This window comes from Cydia pomonella, chromosome 15 (genome assembly GCF_033807575.1).
Source record: "Cydia pomonella isolate Wapato2018A chromosome 15, ilCydPomo1, whole genome shotgun sequence".
Taxonomy (NCBI): domain Eukaryota; kingdom Metazoa; phylum Arthropoda; class Insecta; order Lepidoptera; family Tortricidae; genus Cydia; species Cydia pomonella.
The window spans coordinates 18,515,424-18,532,257 of NC_084717.1; the positions used below are offsets into that span (position 1 = coordinate 18,515,424).

A 16,834-nucleotide genomic window follows, 5' to 3' on the forward strand; every position below is an offset into this window, starting at 1 on the left:
TTGTCACCCAAGGATAAAACAGTCTTATCAAGTCTGAATTTTTGGATTCATTAGGCTCTTTAGTGTGAAATCTGACAATTAGCAACCAAAACAATATCGAACAAGTGTCAATTGCAAATGTAAAAAAAAAAATGTTAATTAATTTATTCATTTATTTATAAGTAATTACTTACATAAGTACTTATAAATGAAGAATTTCAGGTAATACCTAAAATATATGAATATAACCAATCGCTTGCAAGAGACTCCATGGTAAGACGATTATATCCTACCTCGAAGAGATCATGTAGCTGCTTATTTGGTTGATATATCTTGGGTTCCATGGCATATCTAATAATTAAAGTTATTATTTATATATATCTTATAAATAAAACCACGACAATCCACAAATAAACATTAATATAAAGTAAGTTGGTGGTACTCTCAATGTTATCATTGTTATCAAGTTAAAGGCCTGTACACACCGTATGCGCGTGTTTGGATGTGCACGTGTACGTTGTAATATATAGATCCTTATGAGACCGCACACCGCTTGCGTGACGAGTGCGTGTATGGCTCTAATATCTTAGTCTACGCGCACGCAGCCGGTATGGTCTGGCCTTAAAACGACTGAAAGCTAGGGACAGTGAAGTACATAAATATAGTCAAACATACTCATATCATATTATATTTTCATTGTTCTTTAATACATAGTTAATACAATGTCTTTAATTACACATTATTGACAGATAATAGTAATACTAGATGTTTTTCATTATTATTTAAAAGATTTGGCAAATAGATTACAAACATTATAACTATAGATAAAATAATATCAGTATACATTACGGCCTGATTCGAAGAATGAGATACGATAACTATAAGTTCTCATTTAGATATCGTTTGTTTGTCGTATATGACAGAAGTAGCTAGATTCGGGCAACCAATGTCACTTTGACGTTAGAAATATCGTAGATAGATCTTATTGGGATAACAGCGGAATCGAAATAGCCGTCAATTTTGACATCTCGTTTAGTTGTCGATCTTTTAAAGGTCTTTCCAAGATCTTAAACGTGTCTTAATCATTCTTCGAATCGAGCCGTTCGTAATTATCGGGATTTTTAAATCACCTATCTACTTAGTCTCAGCATAGATTATTCTTAAAATTAAGCATCGATATGATACGATACATGATGAAACTACCTACTTCTAAAGAGTAGTCATATCATAATTAGTATGATTTAGTACTGCCTCCTTAAAAGAAATTAAAAAAAAGATATGTGGATAGATTGGTATCTACCCTACCCTGGTAGCTTTTCGGAAAAAGCGCCGATAGGATGGTCCCTATCGGCTTACAAAATCAGCAATATTGGTATTAAACTAAACTCCAATTGAATGCATTTTATTTTAAAACGATAAATTCATGAATATAAGTATACCTAATTTAATATCAAATCTGTTCTTTGAGGCTTTAGGTAATGTTTGCAATGAGTATTAGAGAAAACAGGACGATGTACTTAGGCGACTACTTTCAAAATACTTATTTTAGTCATAAATGGTGAATTAACATGTCCATGAATCATCCAAAGTCTCGAATACCAAACAATATTTGACAAATTGCCGGTACTTTTCTGTGATATCATCTACTTACATAATAGTATCAAGATAATTATAAAGTATACAAAAATCAACTTATAAAGAAGCCCTAGATGCCGACTCTTATTTATTTATTTATTTAAACTTTTTAACAATAAGAGGCAGATAACAGGCGATCTTAACAATATGAATAAAATACATAACCTCCGAATATTTTTATAATATCCATATCCATATAATCTACAAAAATATGAATAAGTAAAGGCCCGTCGAGACGGATTTGATAAAAAAAAACATTTTCATAGCGGCATCGGAAAGTCAATGTTCTTTATAATTTAATTTTTGCGTCCTCATCACTTGGTTAATTTGTCAATTCAATGAGATTGCACGAAAAAAATTGTTGTCTGGACTGGCCTTGAGTATATATTAGGTACAGCATTTAGAAAGTTTCAGTAACTTCGTCTATATCATTATAGAGGAAGTTGTTCATATTCATATTTATCATTAAATAATAACACAATAAAATATCGATTCATGTAGATACAACGAATTCTTGTTAATCATGTCGCTATTTCATAGAGATTAGTTACGTTTGACTAAATAAAAGAGGAACATGTAAAGGACATGCAAATAATAAGCTATGTCTACACCAGCGTACTTTCACATTGAATTTGAGTCTTTGTGACAGATGGAACCTATTCCAACTGTCCTTTGTACTGAGCAGTCAAACGAAGACAAACGTGAAAGCACACTGATTGGACTTACAATATTCAGAACAAGCTATTATATATCACGTACGTAAAAATCGGCATCGTATCAGGCATTCTTACAGAGCGAAGAACTGGGTCCGTCCGCAGAGCATGAACCGCTTGCTGTGTAGACGTCTACCGGCCAAGCCCAGCCCACAGCAGGCCCGGGTCGTGCCGGTTCGCGCCGGGGTATATGTGGTCTTCCACCAAGGATCTGCGGTTGTAAGATCTAAGTACAAGGAAGGAAGGAAATGTGTTAGTCTTAGTTTGACTTGTGGTAATAAAAGTAATAGTGTGCGGTACATAGTGCAAGTAGTGAAAGGGATTTAATGTAACTCGGAACTTGTACCTGGTATTAGCGGAACTATTTACATATATCTAAGGACAGACCTTACGGGCACTTAGAATGGTGCTAGATCAGCGGTGTCACTCACGAATTCGAGCTAATATTACAGTCTAACGCAACTAGTTGCGACCAATTGCGTGCGTGATGCTAACTCATCAACCAATCGCGTTGTGGCACTCGTGGCGTTAGACTGCGCGATTGACTCCAATTCATGAGTGACACCGCTGTACGGGCCCCATTCTTATTGCCCGTAAGGCCCGTCCTTAGATATATGTCAACGAGCCGAACTCTCTTTTGAATGGAGATATACTTGCAAAAGACAAAGGCGGTAGAAATAAAAGAAAAAAAGGCGATGGTAGATGGCAGTAGAAAAAGGCGGCAATTTTAAAAATAGTCGGCGCAAACCATTGTCTTCCTATAGAATTACGCGCCTTGATTTTACTGAACAAAGTGGGAGTGTTTGAGTATTATATCTCGTAGCTGACTGCAAAAAATCTCTCACAAATTGTTTTTTTTTTCGATGTTTCAATTGTATCAATTGTTTTAGAATTTTAATTAATCAAAGCAACAAGCAGACCGGTAGATATACGATGGACAGATTTTATTTTTTTATTAAATTGATATTTAAGGAGGCCACCTCCGTTTTAACAATTTGATATATTTTTTATTTGGTTTTAATACGACCTTGCTTGAGTCGTAGCATCATGCATTGCACCAATTAGTGCAAGCGAAATGCCTTATGAGACGATACGAATCGCTATCTATCTCTATCGCACTAATATGGAAGAGTGACAAAGAGACAATGGCGTCTGGTCGCATTTCGTCAGCATCTGAATTTCGTTGGTGTATACGATCATGGTCACATAATTTCAAATTGCTGAAACACAATCGGCCTAACGCCCTGATTCTCCGAAACTTTGACATATCAATTAAAAGTAAAAGATTTAAATAATGTAACTTTGACATTGTTTTTCATTTACGGGCATCTTTTTAGCTGAGGCCTGAGAATGACATTGACAGTCAGAGGTAACAATTTATGATTAATGATAATGTTTCATAAGTATCGGGATTTGGGAGTTAAGGCAAGAATATTAAAGCACCTTTATACCTAACGAATATTCCTGTCATAAAATTTTTACTTAAATGTAACTTGATTTTTTAGTTTTATAAATATCTCGTCACTTTTAGCCCTTAATACGGCGGATATATTTCCTACCATCATTTGAACTCTAACAGAAAACTAAATTTGGTTCAAATTTGCTTAATTTTGGACACCTGTATATTCTATTAAGGGTTAGTTAGCGCTGGACTTATATGTACTTGGGTTACTTATACGTTAGGTTAGAACTGCGACCCTCATGTTACTGAACTGCTGCCAGAAAAGTAAAAATGCGACATATCCTTTCCTTATTCGTTTCAATCGAATGTTCAACTATTTTAATATAATGTAATGTAATTTTTCGCCTTGCTTTTGTAATTTACCGCGAACCACGTTCGACGTGTTGCCTCCCTGTCACACTTACGTACGAATTTACAAGTGCAACAGAGAGGCAACATGTCGAACGTGGTTCGCGGTAGGCCCTCAGTTGAATTCGCACAAACATCGTAATCGTTTGCAAATGAAAAAACATGCGAATTGTGTTTGTATTGAATCGCGTTGCGTAGAATGATGCTCCCTATGAAAATTGCTTCAATGATTATTTGTTTATAAGCGCTTAATTTAAAAAATAATCGAAGAAATATGTTTCTAAAGATATATGATCAAAATTTTTCATACTACAGTATTGTCACCCTATACATGAGAATAATAGCGCCCTCTTGACAATGATCATATATTTCTGGCCGGGTTTTACTCTATTTTAATTTTTTAATAAGTTAAATAATTACATAAATGAACTGTCGCATTCGACGCGAGAGTTATAGGTTCTAAATGGTTTTTGATTCTGTTTAGCTAGCTTTTTAGGTTTCTATGTATATCTGTATATTTATTTATATGTATTGTATGCTTTAAGGAATATCTATTATAAAATACCATTAATATAAGTCAATTCAATAAAACAGTAATGAAAAACGACACCGCATTTATCAGTTTTATTATTTTATTCGGTGGGCGTTGATTCATTTGCTTTTAATGGACGAATGTCTGACTGATTACAATGTTTTAAATATGTAAGGCGCATGGCACACAGCATCCGATTCGCATGTCGCTCCGATGTTTGAGCGAGACTGTGCTATGCGCATATTATAGCGATATCCCGCTCGCACGTCGGACCGGGCACAGTGTGCCATGCGCCCTAAGTATACAGATTTGTAATAGATATGATCTGTCATATGCAAATCCACATTGTAATAACTGATTATTACAAATAATCAGTTATAACAATCAGAAAAACTCTGTGCGAGAGTCGTCTTATAAGGCATTTCGTTCGCACGAAATTGGTGCGCGAGAAATGCCAGAGGGCCTACCACGAACCACGTTCGACGTGTTGCCTCTCTGTCGCACTTGTAAATTCGTACGTAAGTGTGACAGGGAGGCAACACGTTGAACGTGGTTCGCAGTAGGCCCTCTGATGACACAAGTCAAGGACGTGTCAAAACGAGATTAAAACCATATCAAATTGTTGAAGCAGCCGCCACGTGATACATAGCAATTGACAACATTTTATGTTTCCAAAAGATCGTAATTAGAAAAATAACAAATATGGATTGCTTGACAGTTCATGTTCTTTGTAATAAGCTCATTAAATACATAAGTTGAAATTTTGAAATATAGACAGTTAATTTCCGTCTTTACTGTAGACTAGACGTTGTGGGAGTGGATAGGCCGCCAAGCTCAAGTGGGATTGGGCGGCATACATATGTCGGATGCATCCGGACAGATGGGCCAAAATAGCGTCCGAATGGGCATCACAGATTACCCGAGGGAAAGGCAGGCCACAAAGGAGACGGCGAGACGACCTGGACTTATCAATAAAACCACCTCCACCATCGCTTGCAGTTCACGTATTTGTTGAACTTGTTTGTAGTTTTACAGTGATATAGAAGTACTGTTACACTGTGCAATTATTTTGAAATAATAAAACAAAAATAATATATAATAAGACTAGTGTATGCACCTGATGTTGCCCGTGGGTCGGAGGGGCCGGAGCGCATGCAGTTTCCGCATCCCGCTCCCGCCGCCGCCTCCTGACGAACAAACAACAAATAAACATTATAGTCATATCACCATACATTACATTAGTTTCAATCAGTCAGGTGTAAATCACTACGTGCCGCGCCAAAATTGTTGTCTCGATAAAATCGCAGCTGGTTGCAGACATTATGACAAAAACAGTGACCGTGTGGTCAGTGTAGTCATAAGTAAGTAAATTGCACCACAAACAAAAATACAATAACAGATGTACAGTGTAAATAAAAGTAGCAAAAGGCGATGTTATCGCTGTGTGCGATCTCTCCCAGACAACCTTAGGGTAGCAGGATGTACTATTAGAGCTCCTCCTCATAGACATGACCATTTCTCAATAAATCTGGCGGAACAAGGGGGCCCTCTCAGCCGCTTGGATTGACTACAAGTAGGCCTATGATTCGATACCTCATTCATGGCTGGAGAGGGTCTTAGAGCTGTATTGTTTATTATTATTATTATTTCGAGCTTGTCGTGTCCCACTGCTGGGACTGCTTTTGCCTCCCCCCAATCGCTCCACTGATCTCTGTCGAGTGTTTTGTCTGGCCACTCCTTCAAGAAGCAGTCCAGTTCATCCCGCTATCGCCGGTGTGGTCTGCCAAATCTCCGATTCATGTTTTCGGCTCCCACTAAGTAGTGACTGTGCACCACAACTCATTCGGCATCTGGCAAACGTGACCAGTCCAGTCCCATTTTAACTTAGCCGCCTCCTCCTTCCGAGCTACATCGACGATTTGTGTCTCGTGGTGTTGCGCAGCGTGGTGTTCCGGACTCGATCCACGAATATGGCACCTAATATGCTACGCTCCATGTTTCGTTGGCAGATATAAAGAACATAAAACTTTAGAAATAGGAGAAGGATAAGCACATATAATATGTCCAATTGACACGTTTGGTTTCAGGTAAGTATACCAAACAGGGGATTTGTTACACAATGAGCCTTCTGTACGTAAAGTACTATTATTTATTTTGTGCTAATGTTATTAAAGTAAATAAATGGGTGTTCAGTATTAGTTTAAAGGCCGGGTGCTTCTCGGCTCGTGCCAACCTTGAACTAACAGTACCAGTTTCGTTTATTCGTCTGTATTTTCAAGTGTTTGAAATGCATTTCATAATTAGTTTTCTAAGTAAACAAATAAAGCAACTACTAACAACTTTAAACTAACTAGTATTTGAGCACAGATCGCAGAATCTCAAGTTTATATATGACTTGAAATGTCTATCTCATCTAGCTGACAACAGAACAAATTATTATGAATAAATTGGTTAGGAGGGCGCTTAAAGCCAAGAATAAATAACTTAATATTATAGGACACTAACGAACATACATACAAACAGACAGACGCGGCGGGGGACTTTGTTTTATAATATATTAGTGATTATTACACCAATTGACTATGTCCGACTATAACCTCAATAAGGCTTGTGTTGTGGGTACTTAATAGATAACGATATATATAATATATACATATTTATAAATGCATAAATACATAGAAAACGATTAAATGCCAAGAATTTGAAACCGAGACCATCACTTTTATAGGCAGGGTCACTTAGACCAGATAGGTCCTCGAAATAAGAAGAAAGAAAGGAACAAAAAATATAGTGTGTCGCGCGAAACATGCGACGGAAGATTTGACGATCGCGCAGGTTTTAACCTTTTACCTCAACCTCAATAACTCTGAACTGAAAGTATACTTCTGTTTTAAATTTAGCTAGTTAAATCCCTCAGCTATATCACTAGCTATTTGTTTACTAAAATTATACTGATATAGCACGCAGGGTAATGATATACAATTGAAAATAAATCAAAATTAGATATAATTTCGTATTTTTAGGGTTTCGTAGTGACTTAGAAACCCTTATAGTTTCGCTATGTCCATCTGTCCGTCCGTCGCTTTGCTCTGAGATCATTAGTGCTAGAAAGCTGCAATTTGGCATGGATACATAAATCATGAATGGCGACAGAACGGTAAAATAAAAACTAGATTTTTTTTACCTTTTAGGATTTGTTTAGAGTCTGCTCTCGTAAATATAGCTTAGTATACAAGTGATTTTTTAAAACGTCTAAAAATGCAATTAAAGAACTACTATGTTTCCATAGCCCCCTCTTACTGGTCGTGTATCATGAAGTTTCATGAACGTCAGCTGCCACTCTGTAGTCTGTGTGTGGCTTGGGGCTTATTTATCTGGGCTTATTAGAAACTTTTTTTTAACCATGTTTAAGAGCAGTTGAAATGTTTAATAGTTTTAAATTTTCTCATCCTCCTTTGAGGAAGTGACGAGTCACGCCCACCCTGTATACCTACCCTAATGCGTGTTAAAAATGCCATAAATCATTTTGGAAAACAACTGATACTCTTCAAACTGCTGGATGGATTTTTATCAAAGTAAGCTAAAAACCACCGCAAGAAATCTGGCTTTCACGTTAAAAAAACGCATCGAAATTACTAAATTCGTTTGAGAGATACGCCACAGACTGATATACAGACTGACATTGTCGTCGAACCCACTTTAGGCGTTCGGGGTTAAAAAGGAAACAAATTAAAAGTAGTTGCTAATTATTACGGTAAAACCGACTTCGCTCACAATATCGTAGCCTCCAACAGATCCCCAGGGAACTAAGTAGGAACACCACAATAGAACACATGCCAGACAAGATTGGCCGAGTTGTGAACTAAGTTAGATTACCTGCCGTCTCTATAGGCTCGGAAAAATACGTGTGGGCTCTTACATTATGCTAATAGTTAGGAGGTATTGATAGGACAGTTGTTCACGCTCGATTTCACGTGTTTGGGTGATCGAGAAATAGATATATGTTAGGTACAGGAAAGTGTGAAAAATAGTCCAAGTCCTGAAAGGGCCTGGCCGGAATTCCATAGTAAAATCGCCCATGGCTGAATATCAAATATTCTTATTTTTTTTTTATTTATATCAAGAGAAAACTTAAGTGGTAGGTATACATATTATTTCGCCAAACTGAGGACAGTTTGTTGGCGAATAGTGCGCTCTAAAATAAAGCTAACTATGTTATGTCATACATACTTAACATTATACAAACTTATTTTAGTAGGCGAGTACTGAGTTAAATCATTATGCACGTTTATTTGTATTATGATTAGATATAATATAATTTTACTGAATATAATGCCCTAAAAATGCTTACTGTTTGCGAAATAAGTTCTCTTCACGCATGCCTAGAGCTAAAGAAAAATTTTCTTTAGCTCGAAAATACGCTGAGCACAAGGCCATTGACCTGCCTCATGCCTGTTCCTATCTCTGTGCTTATTTTTTATTTGCCAAACTAAGTACATAATCGATTGATTTTTTACTTGGATTTAACATTCATTATGTAAAAAATAATGCGATATAGCATTTTTCTAAATACATAATTTTGGCTATTAAAGTTTTCAAATATTTTTTATTACTACTTGAAAGATAGCGAAACCTTCTATATTTTGATATAATATACACAATTTTATATTTTATTACATATATTTTTTTCTAATATATTTGTTTGGAACAACAATGTGTAAATAAATTATTTGTTTAAGTATATGTTCAATACGTACACACTAGGAGTTATTGAGCCGGAGTTAATGTTTCAATGAACTTCACACTTTACTTTTAATTAATTCATAGAAAAGCAGCGGTTGTTTCATAAATGAGTACCAAACTCCGTAAACTGCAAGTTCATAATCCTCATTAATCATTAATTTCGCCGTCCATTTATAATTTGGGGAACTAAAAGGTCTATTATCTATGCTGATGCACGTGTTATTAAATATCACCGGTTTAAATAATGTAGTAGTTTTATTCCTACTCCCTATTCATATATATACATACCGGGTGGGGCCCGTAATACGAGCAAAAAATTAAACTGAAGGCTGTACTCCTTAAACTGGCCAACATTTGTTCTGGGACTTTTAAAAATAACTTTTGTTTTGATTTTTAGTACACTTTAAAGTGTATTCTAAGACGCAATGTATTGCGAATTTTATGTTTAAACTGGTGACAATCAACGTCAATTACACTGATGACAACGTACATTGAAAATAATTTTTCATTTGTATGAAGAATAGAAATTATAAACATTTTCTAATTTTTAAAACTTATTGAACAAAAGTGTCATCGTTTGAGGAGTATTATGTATGTATAAGTTATTTGCTCGTGTTACAGGCTACACACGGTATTACTTTGGTAAACTCACTCCCACTTTGTCTGTAGACAAAGGCGCGAAATACACATTTTATAAGGGAGGACAACCATTCGTGTCTACGTACGTATTCGTGTGTATTTGCCGTCTTTTTTCTGGCGGAAATGGCTTGCCAGACTATATATACTTCCAATCCAATTACTCGTAATTGGATTATAAATGCGAAAGTGTCTGTCTGTTCCCTACCTCTTCACGCTTTAACCGCTGAACCGATTGAAATAAAATGTGGTATGAAGATAGTTCGAGACTCAGAGTTTAGAGATAGTTTTTATCAATGATCGTCATTATCATTCCACGCAGACTATTGCAGGCAGATGCTAGTAACAATATTTTAAATATCATAATATTATACACATTTATCCAAACTAAGCATAAGCGAAATCTCACGCGCCACATGCCAACTACGACAAGTAATTAGTTTAATATAATGTCATTGATAATTTTAATTTAATTTATTTGATAATTTTAATGTAATTTAATTGATAATTTTGATTTAATGTAATAAATAATGTTAATTGAATTTATCCGTATTTTTAATTTAATTTAATTCATATTTTTATTTTATTTTTTATAATTTATATGTAAATATTTTGATTGTTTGTTGTTTTGTGTTTTTGTATTATTTATGGATCTTGTCCGAAATAGATGCTTTTTTTTATAATATTATATTCGCAACGCAGGCTTCGTTAGGTGAACACAAACTCACGATCAGCTACAGGCTTCATCACAAAACAATACAGCGGTAAATTCTGCGGCTTCGTCTACTTACTTACTCCAAAAGTATACATTAAAATATCCTACAAATAAAAAACACCCTCAAACTCACCGCCAGCAGACAGGTAGGCAGCTGGCGCAATATTACAGGGTTCTTTATCATTGAGGATATGGTTAATTTGCCATCGCCATCTTGGTAGTCATGCTTCGTGATTAATTCCTTTGTTTTTTGCTCATTAATATTATTCAAAGTGTAATATCGATAGCTTATTGTATAGTAAACTAATGTGGTAGAGTGCAGTGAATGGAGGATTAATCTTGAAACGCGTTTAACCACCATTTTGGAGTAAACGGCCGGTAGTCCACATGCTCCTTGTAAAGTCCAGCTATCACTTTACAAGAGCTGATGAAATCACCGTACACTGTCTTGTACTAACCGTATAATTTAGTCGTATTTATAGCTCCTAATACTCGACTGGCGAAATAGTCCCACTGGACTGAAGCCATAATTTTAAAAGGATGATGATGGATTTAGGAGCTTATTCCATGAGAAATTTAGGTGAATACCTTTATCCGTTGCGTTAACGGGAGCGGTTCCTATAGTGTGAAAAAGACAACTGCAGCTCAGGTTAAAATATTGCATAAATAGGGTTGCCAGATCGAAAGGCGCTATTATCGGGAAAAGATATCAATTTTTCGGGATTTTGGGACTGAAGTCGGGAAAAAAAACGTTCAAATTATAGTAATTGTATTAACAACGATATTTTACATTATTGGCACTACGTCAGCTGCTCTGCTCATAGACGTTTTTATATAAAAATAGTATAAATTCTTTGAGATCTTGAACAAATAAAAAAAAATGTCTTCTCATTATCTACCTATACTATCATACTTATACTTATTAGGTATCAATAATCAACCAAATTTATGGAAATAATTTTTTTCTTAGCTTGCCACATGTATTTTATATTACTTTTGACCGATTTTACCATTTCTTGGCCTTTTTCGCTATTTAAGCTAGACTTGAAAGTCATGCAGTTTTCGTCAAAGTTGAGTCGAATCATTAATTCGGCTTTAATTAGATCCATTCCCATTCTATTTCTTTCTTTTGTGTAGAGGTAAGGCAAACGCGCTCCCGCCCCGCACCGCACCCCTCACCGCACAATCTCACGCCAGCTCGCCACGCGCGCCCCGCGCGCGCGCAGTCAGACGCCCTTGACGCGGGTCGCTCGCTCGTTCGCTCGGCGACAGTTCGGATCTTGAAATTATTGTTTTATTATAACGTGAAGCTGTTTTTCGGGACAGTCTTCACTTCGTCGGGAATCGGGAACACATGCTAAAAATCGGGAGAATCCCGCCAAATCCCGACCATCTGGCAACCTTATGCATAAACCTCTTTTATCGAGGTTTCGTACTGGACTGTTTCCCTCTCTAAAGCTTCACCAATCTTAATGACTTTTTGAAATGTTTTGCTAATTGAGCTACTTGATATCAGTTTTGAATACCATGCTTTTCTTTTGCGGCCTAAAACAATTAGGCCGTTTTTAGCGATTTTTGAATTGCTTAAAAAAAAAGGAAAACCATCCAACCGAAATATTGATAATATTTGTGTTAAAAAAAACATTGTTCTGAGGTGAAAAACCACGGAGGAAAGAGTCGAGTACGTTTGTATATGGTGAAATGATCGAATGATATGGGAATCCTACCCTCGTAAGTACAACGAAACTGACTTTACCTTTATATGTTCCTATTTTTCATCTCTACAAAATAATAATATTGATAAGTCGCGTGGGATACTGTATTAAGGCGGAGTTTTGTGTCAGCACGCCACCCACATGAGACAATAAAGATGATTACAAAAACCTTCCCAATCCTACAGGTGATATTTTGCCTCGAACTTTTTCAATTTTGAATTCGTAAAAGGATCATCAACATTTTCCGTTCAATATCGCATTTATTAGCTTGCTTAATGTCCCTTATTATAACTGTTTTGAAAAGGCCCTGATCTTTGTCGACCTCCGGAAAATTGCAAAGTTTACATTGCCTAATATTGGTAGGTAATGTTGATGCAAAGGAACAAGGTATGTATGTTATTTTATATTGTTTTTTTAATTCGATATTAATTTAACTTGTATTGTTTTATTTAATGTATTTTAGTTATAAGAAGTAATGTTTTGACGTTTGAAAAGATGTCTCCCGCCAAGTTTCTTGCTGATTCCATATTGAGATACCCTCCTACAATTTAGGAGGGATTTAAATCTTCTCAGGTCAGAGGTTAGAGCCGGTGTAGTAGTAGGCTTACTTTGAAAAAAAAAATCTGTTTTATAATTTTAATACAAGGGTTTAACGTTACCTTTTTTTTGCCGAAGTTTCCAAAAAGTTTGAAAAGTTCTCAGAAATATGGTGTGTTTTCAAAAAAATATTTGGAAACTTTCAATCCCCATACAAAAATGTGAGAAGTTTCGAAAACTTTCCTATGTGAAATATTTCAGCTTGAAAGTCTCCCTCAGCACATCAGTAATCTTTTATATATTAATCTGATTGATCGATATTTCATTTTCTCAAACACTCGTTTTTGCCACGGACATATTACGAGTATTATATGTCTGTCTCTAAATGATTGCCACGTAACTAGACCCCAGAACCAGATTGTTACTTTGTAACATAATCATTATTATTCCTGCCTTTTGATTTCTAAAATCGTATCTTACTTTGTTTTTCTGAAGTTCTAAAGTTATTATTAGTTATAACGAGCGAGCGAGGTTAGCAAATGAAACGAAATATTGTAAGGTATCGGCCGGTAACAAAGTTAAGTTTGAAACAATTTTCGAGGAATGAATTGAAAACATATATAAAAGTTGCTTGAAAACATATATTTCATCATTAAATCATTCAAAATACGTAAAGTATGAATAAGTGGCATAGGTAATTAAAAATCTATAACTTCCTAGGGAATAACATAGGCTTTAAGGTCACTCCAGACTAGCGACTCCCGGGCGTCGGTGTCTAGTCAAGTTGACTAAGTCAACGCTTTGGCTGCTGCTCGACACAACGTGGACCCAACTGCACAACGATGCCATTTTCCAAATTTCCATAGCGCTGACTAGACGCTCGTTAAAAGGCCCTTAACCCTTGCGTAAAATACCATAATGAGCAAGTGTAGGTAATGAAAAGTAAATCTGTTCTATGTTGTTTCTTGACTGCTTGAACAACCTTGTGTGTCAGCACGTTCTATGTACATTGCGTTCCTTGCAACAAAACGATGAGTGAGGCCTAATTTAATAAAATAACAAATCTTGATAAATTATATCTAAAAAATAGGTCACGAACTCCATAAAGCAAAACGTATCACTTATTGTTAGCATTGTTTCGAACGAAGCGACACGCGGTTGTTTTTTTTCCTCTAATCTCTACAAATTTAAGTGAATTGAATTACCTAATTCATAAAAAAAAAATTAAAGACCTATCGAACCTATTTTTCACTTTTATTTAGTATTAAGTACTTGTTGGACATACGCACGGGAAGACACGTGCGGGCGGCGCGGACCCAGTGTTGGGCGAACGTCAATTGCAATTGACCAACAACCATTACAAATTGAAGCGTAAACCGTACCGGACGGTTACAGTTTAAGGTTCAATTTGTAATGGTTAATTGTCAATTGCATTAACGTTTCAGCCGACACTGGGGTTACCTATGGTACTTAGCCAACTACCTAGATAGTTTTGCTAATCCTAATTTTCAATTATTTGCAACTTTTTTATTGGCTAAAGGTAAGCATTTGACCACAATCTCATCTGACGGTAAGTACCAGTCTAGGATGGAGCATGCTTACCTAAGAGATATCTATCTCGCTAAATTATAGTGGACTGAGAATTATACCTCACAGTGGGCAAAGTATGGCCCGGGGCCAACTCCGGCCCGCGAAAGGATTTTATCTGGTCCGCCTCCGGTCCTTCGATATAATTAGTATAGGCCCGCGAAATTTACATTGAATAATTACTATTTACTGTGATTGTAAAGCCAATGATTGTAATGTATTTTAAATTATTTTCGGAAGTATACGTGGATTACTAAATATAGATATGTTTTGTAAGGTGATTTTAAGTATTTAGTAAGGTTAACTTTCTGTACGCTATTCCCCTGAATCCATGTTGTTATAATTTGATTTTAGATAACATCTGTATGTACCATGGAAAAGAAATAACCTCCACCTTACAGAAAACTGCAGCTAAATAAAAATAGATCCTATTCATAGTGTTGTGTTCCTGCCGGTGAGTAAGGTTTCCAGAGCTCAATGAGGGTGCGGAGTGTTAGGGTCGGCAACGCGCATGTAACTCCTCTGGAGTTGCAGGCGTACATAGGCTACAAAGACTGCTTACCATCAGGCGGGCCGTATGCTTGTTTATCACCGACGTAATATAAAAAAATTAAAATGCAGTTTTGCTGCAATTCTGGCACTCGTCTGAAATTTCTTATACATTCTGGCTCCCCATGAAGTAAGTTTGCCCACTTCTGGGTAAAGGGGTTTGTACGTGAGTACCTACCTATTGAAGAAGTTAAGACAAAAATCATTGACACGTCGGTGAGCAAGAGGAAACAGCCTCGTTAAGAGGAGTTCCGGGCACGCGTTTCCTGTTACGTGACTACAATGAAAACGGGTTTAAATCCTATGACACGAGGAAAATTTGATGATTTTCTTTATTGATATGTAGGCGTAAGTTCAGTTATTTAGATGAAGTGCGTCAGATATGTCGGAGCAGCCGAGGTGTTCAATAATATCTGAACACGCACTCTAGCGCCTTGATAATAGTGGCGTGTTCAGATATTATTGAACACCTCGGCTGCTCCGATATTTGTGATGGCGACTGTACAGCGTAGAGTCCGTCTAAGCTAACTTTGCTCCTACTTCATAATTTATTTTTTTGTTCGGTAAATGAAGACAAAAAAAAATATGAAAAGTTTTCTTTATTTATATTTAAAGTTAATTGTTTTAAGTAAGTTTTAATAAGTATTGCGAGACAACGAGGAAATACTGCCAGTGTCTACAGCACCATGCCGCAGGGGGATAGTTTTTAATTATTTATTTTACGATTAGTTTTATTTATTTTTAGATTTAGATTAAATTTTACACGTTACTTATTAGTTATATAATTCTGTTATTTGTTTTTTTTTCTTGTATTATTATTGAATAAGGTATAACGTTATACAAAAACTATAAATAGTAAACATGTGTGCCTAAATGATAAATATCTTGAATATTTCCTAAATAAAAAAAGTTTTCGAAAAAAAAATGTCGACCGGATTGGCTTAGTGGGTAGTGACCCTGCCTACGAAGCTGATGGTCCCGGGTTCAAATCCTGGTAAGGGCATTTATTCGTGTGATGAGCATGGATATTTGTTCCTAGGTCATGGGTGTTGTCTATGTATTTATAAATATTTATATATTATATATATCGTTGTCTGAGTACCCTCAACACAAGCCTTATTGAGCTTACTGTGGGACTTAGTCAATTTGTGTAATAATGTGCTATAAAAAAAATTGTTTTAATGTAAAGTAACATCTCGCAGAATATCGGTAACTTATTTTTTTAGCACTTTATAGCATGGTCGAGCTTACCGCGTAAGTTCGGTGACAAAAATGAAATGAAAATGAAGTGATATGGGGGCCGATTTTTGAATTTTGAGCGCTCGATTTCGTATCCTGCAATATATGTCCACTACTAGGCACTTAAATTCTACTAACAGAATTAAAAACGAGTGGTCAATACAACTAGATTCCCAATCTCTATTGCTCGTATTTCAAAAATATCAATACGCCGTTTTCCACAGATTTTCGAGTGACGTAATCGAGCGCTCGAAATTCAAAAATCGGCCCCATGGAGTCTTTTACTAACGCGCGAAGTTAGAATGTGAAGTGTGCTGCATCACGTCATGTGAGTCATGATATGCGCGATTAGCGTTTCTACAAAAGATGTGTAAATTGTAAGACAATTTCGTGCTTCAAATTTGACAGGTAAACGAGATGGCGCTTTACAGCTCCATACATTTT

The 16,834-nt window shown here is 36.0% G+C and overlaps 1 protein-coding gene across 3 annotated transcripts in view; it reads right to left on the reverse strand.

Annotated features, from left to right (window-relative positions):
* Positions 1 to 2,415: 2,415 nt before the first annotated feature.
* LOC133525551 (uncharacterized) overlaps positions 2,416 to 16,834 on the reverse strand; it is a 74,540-nt gene continuing 60,121 nt past the window's right edge. For 2 of the 3 annotated variants that reach the window (XM_061861846.1, XM_061861845.1), the window contains exons 5-6: positions 5,787 to 5,856; positions 2,416 to 2,553 (exon numbers count right to left, since the gene is read on the reverse strand). In XM_061861846.1, coding sequence (XP_061717830.1) covers positions 2,460 to 2,553; positions 5,787 to 5,856 — 164 coding nt within the window. In that variant the 3' untranslated portion in view covers positions 2,416 to 2,459. The remainder of the gene's footprint in view (positions 2,554 to 5,786; positions 5,857 to 16,834) is intronic. The other variant, XM_061861847.1, reaches the window with a different exon arrangement.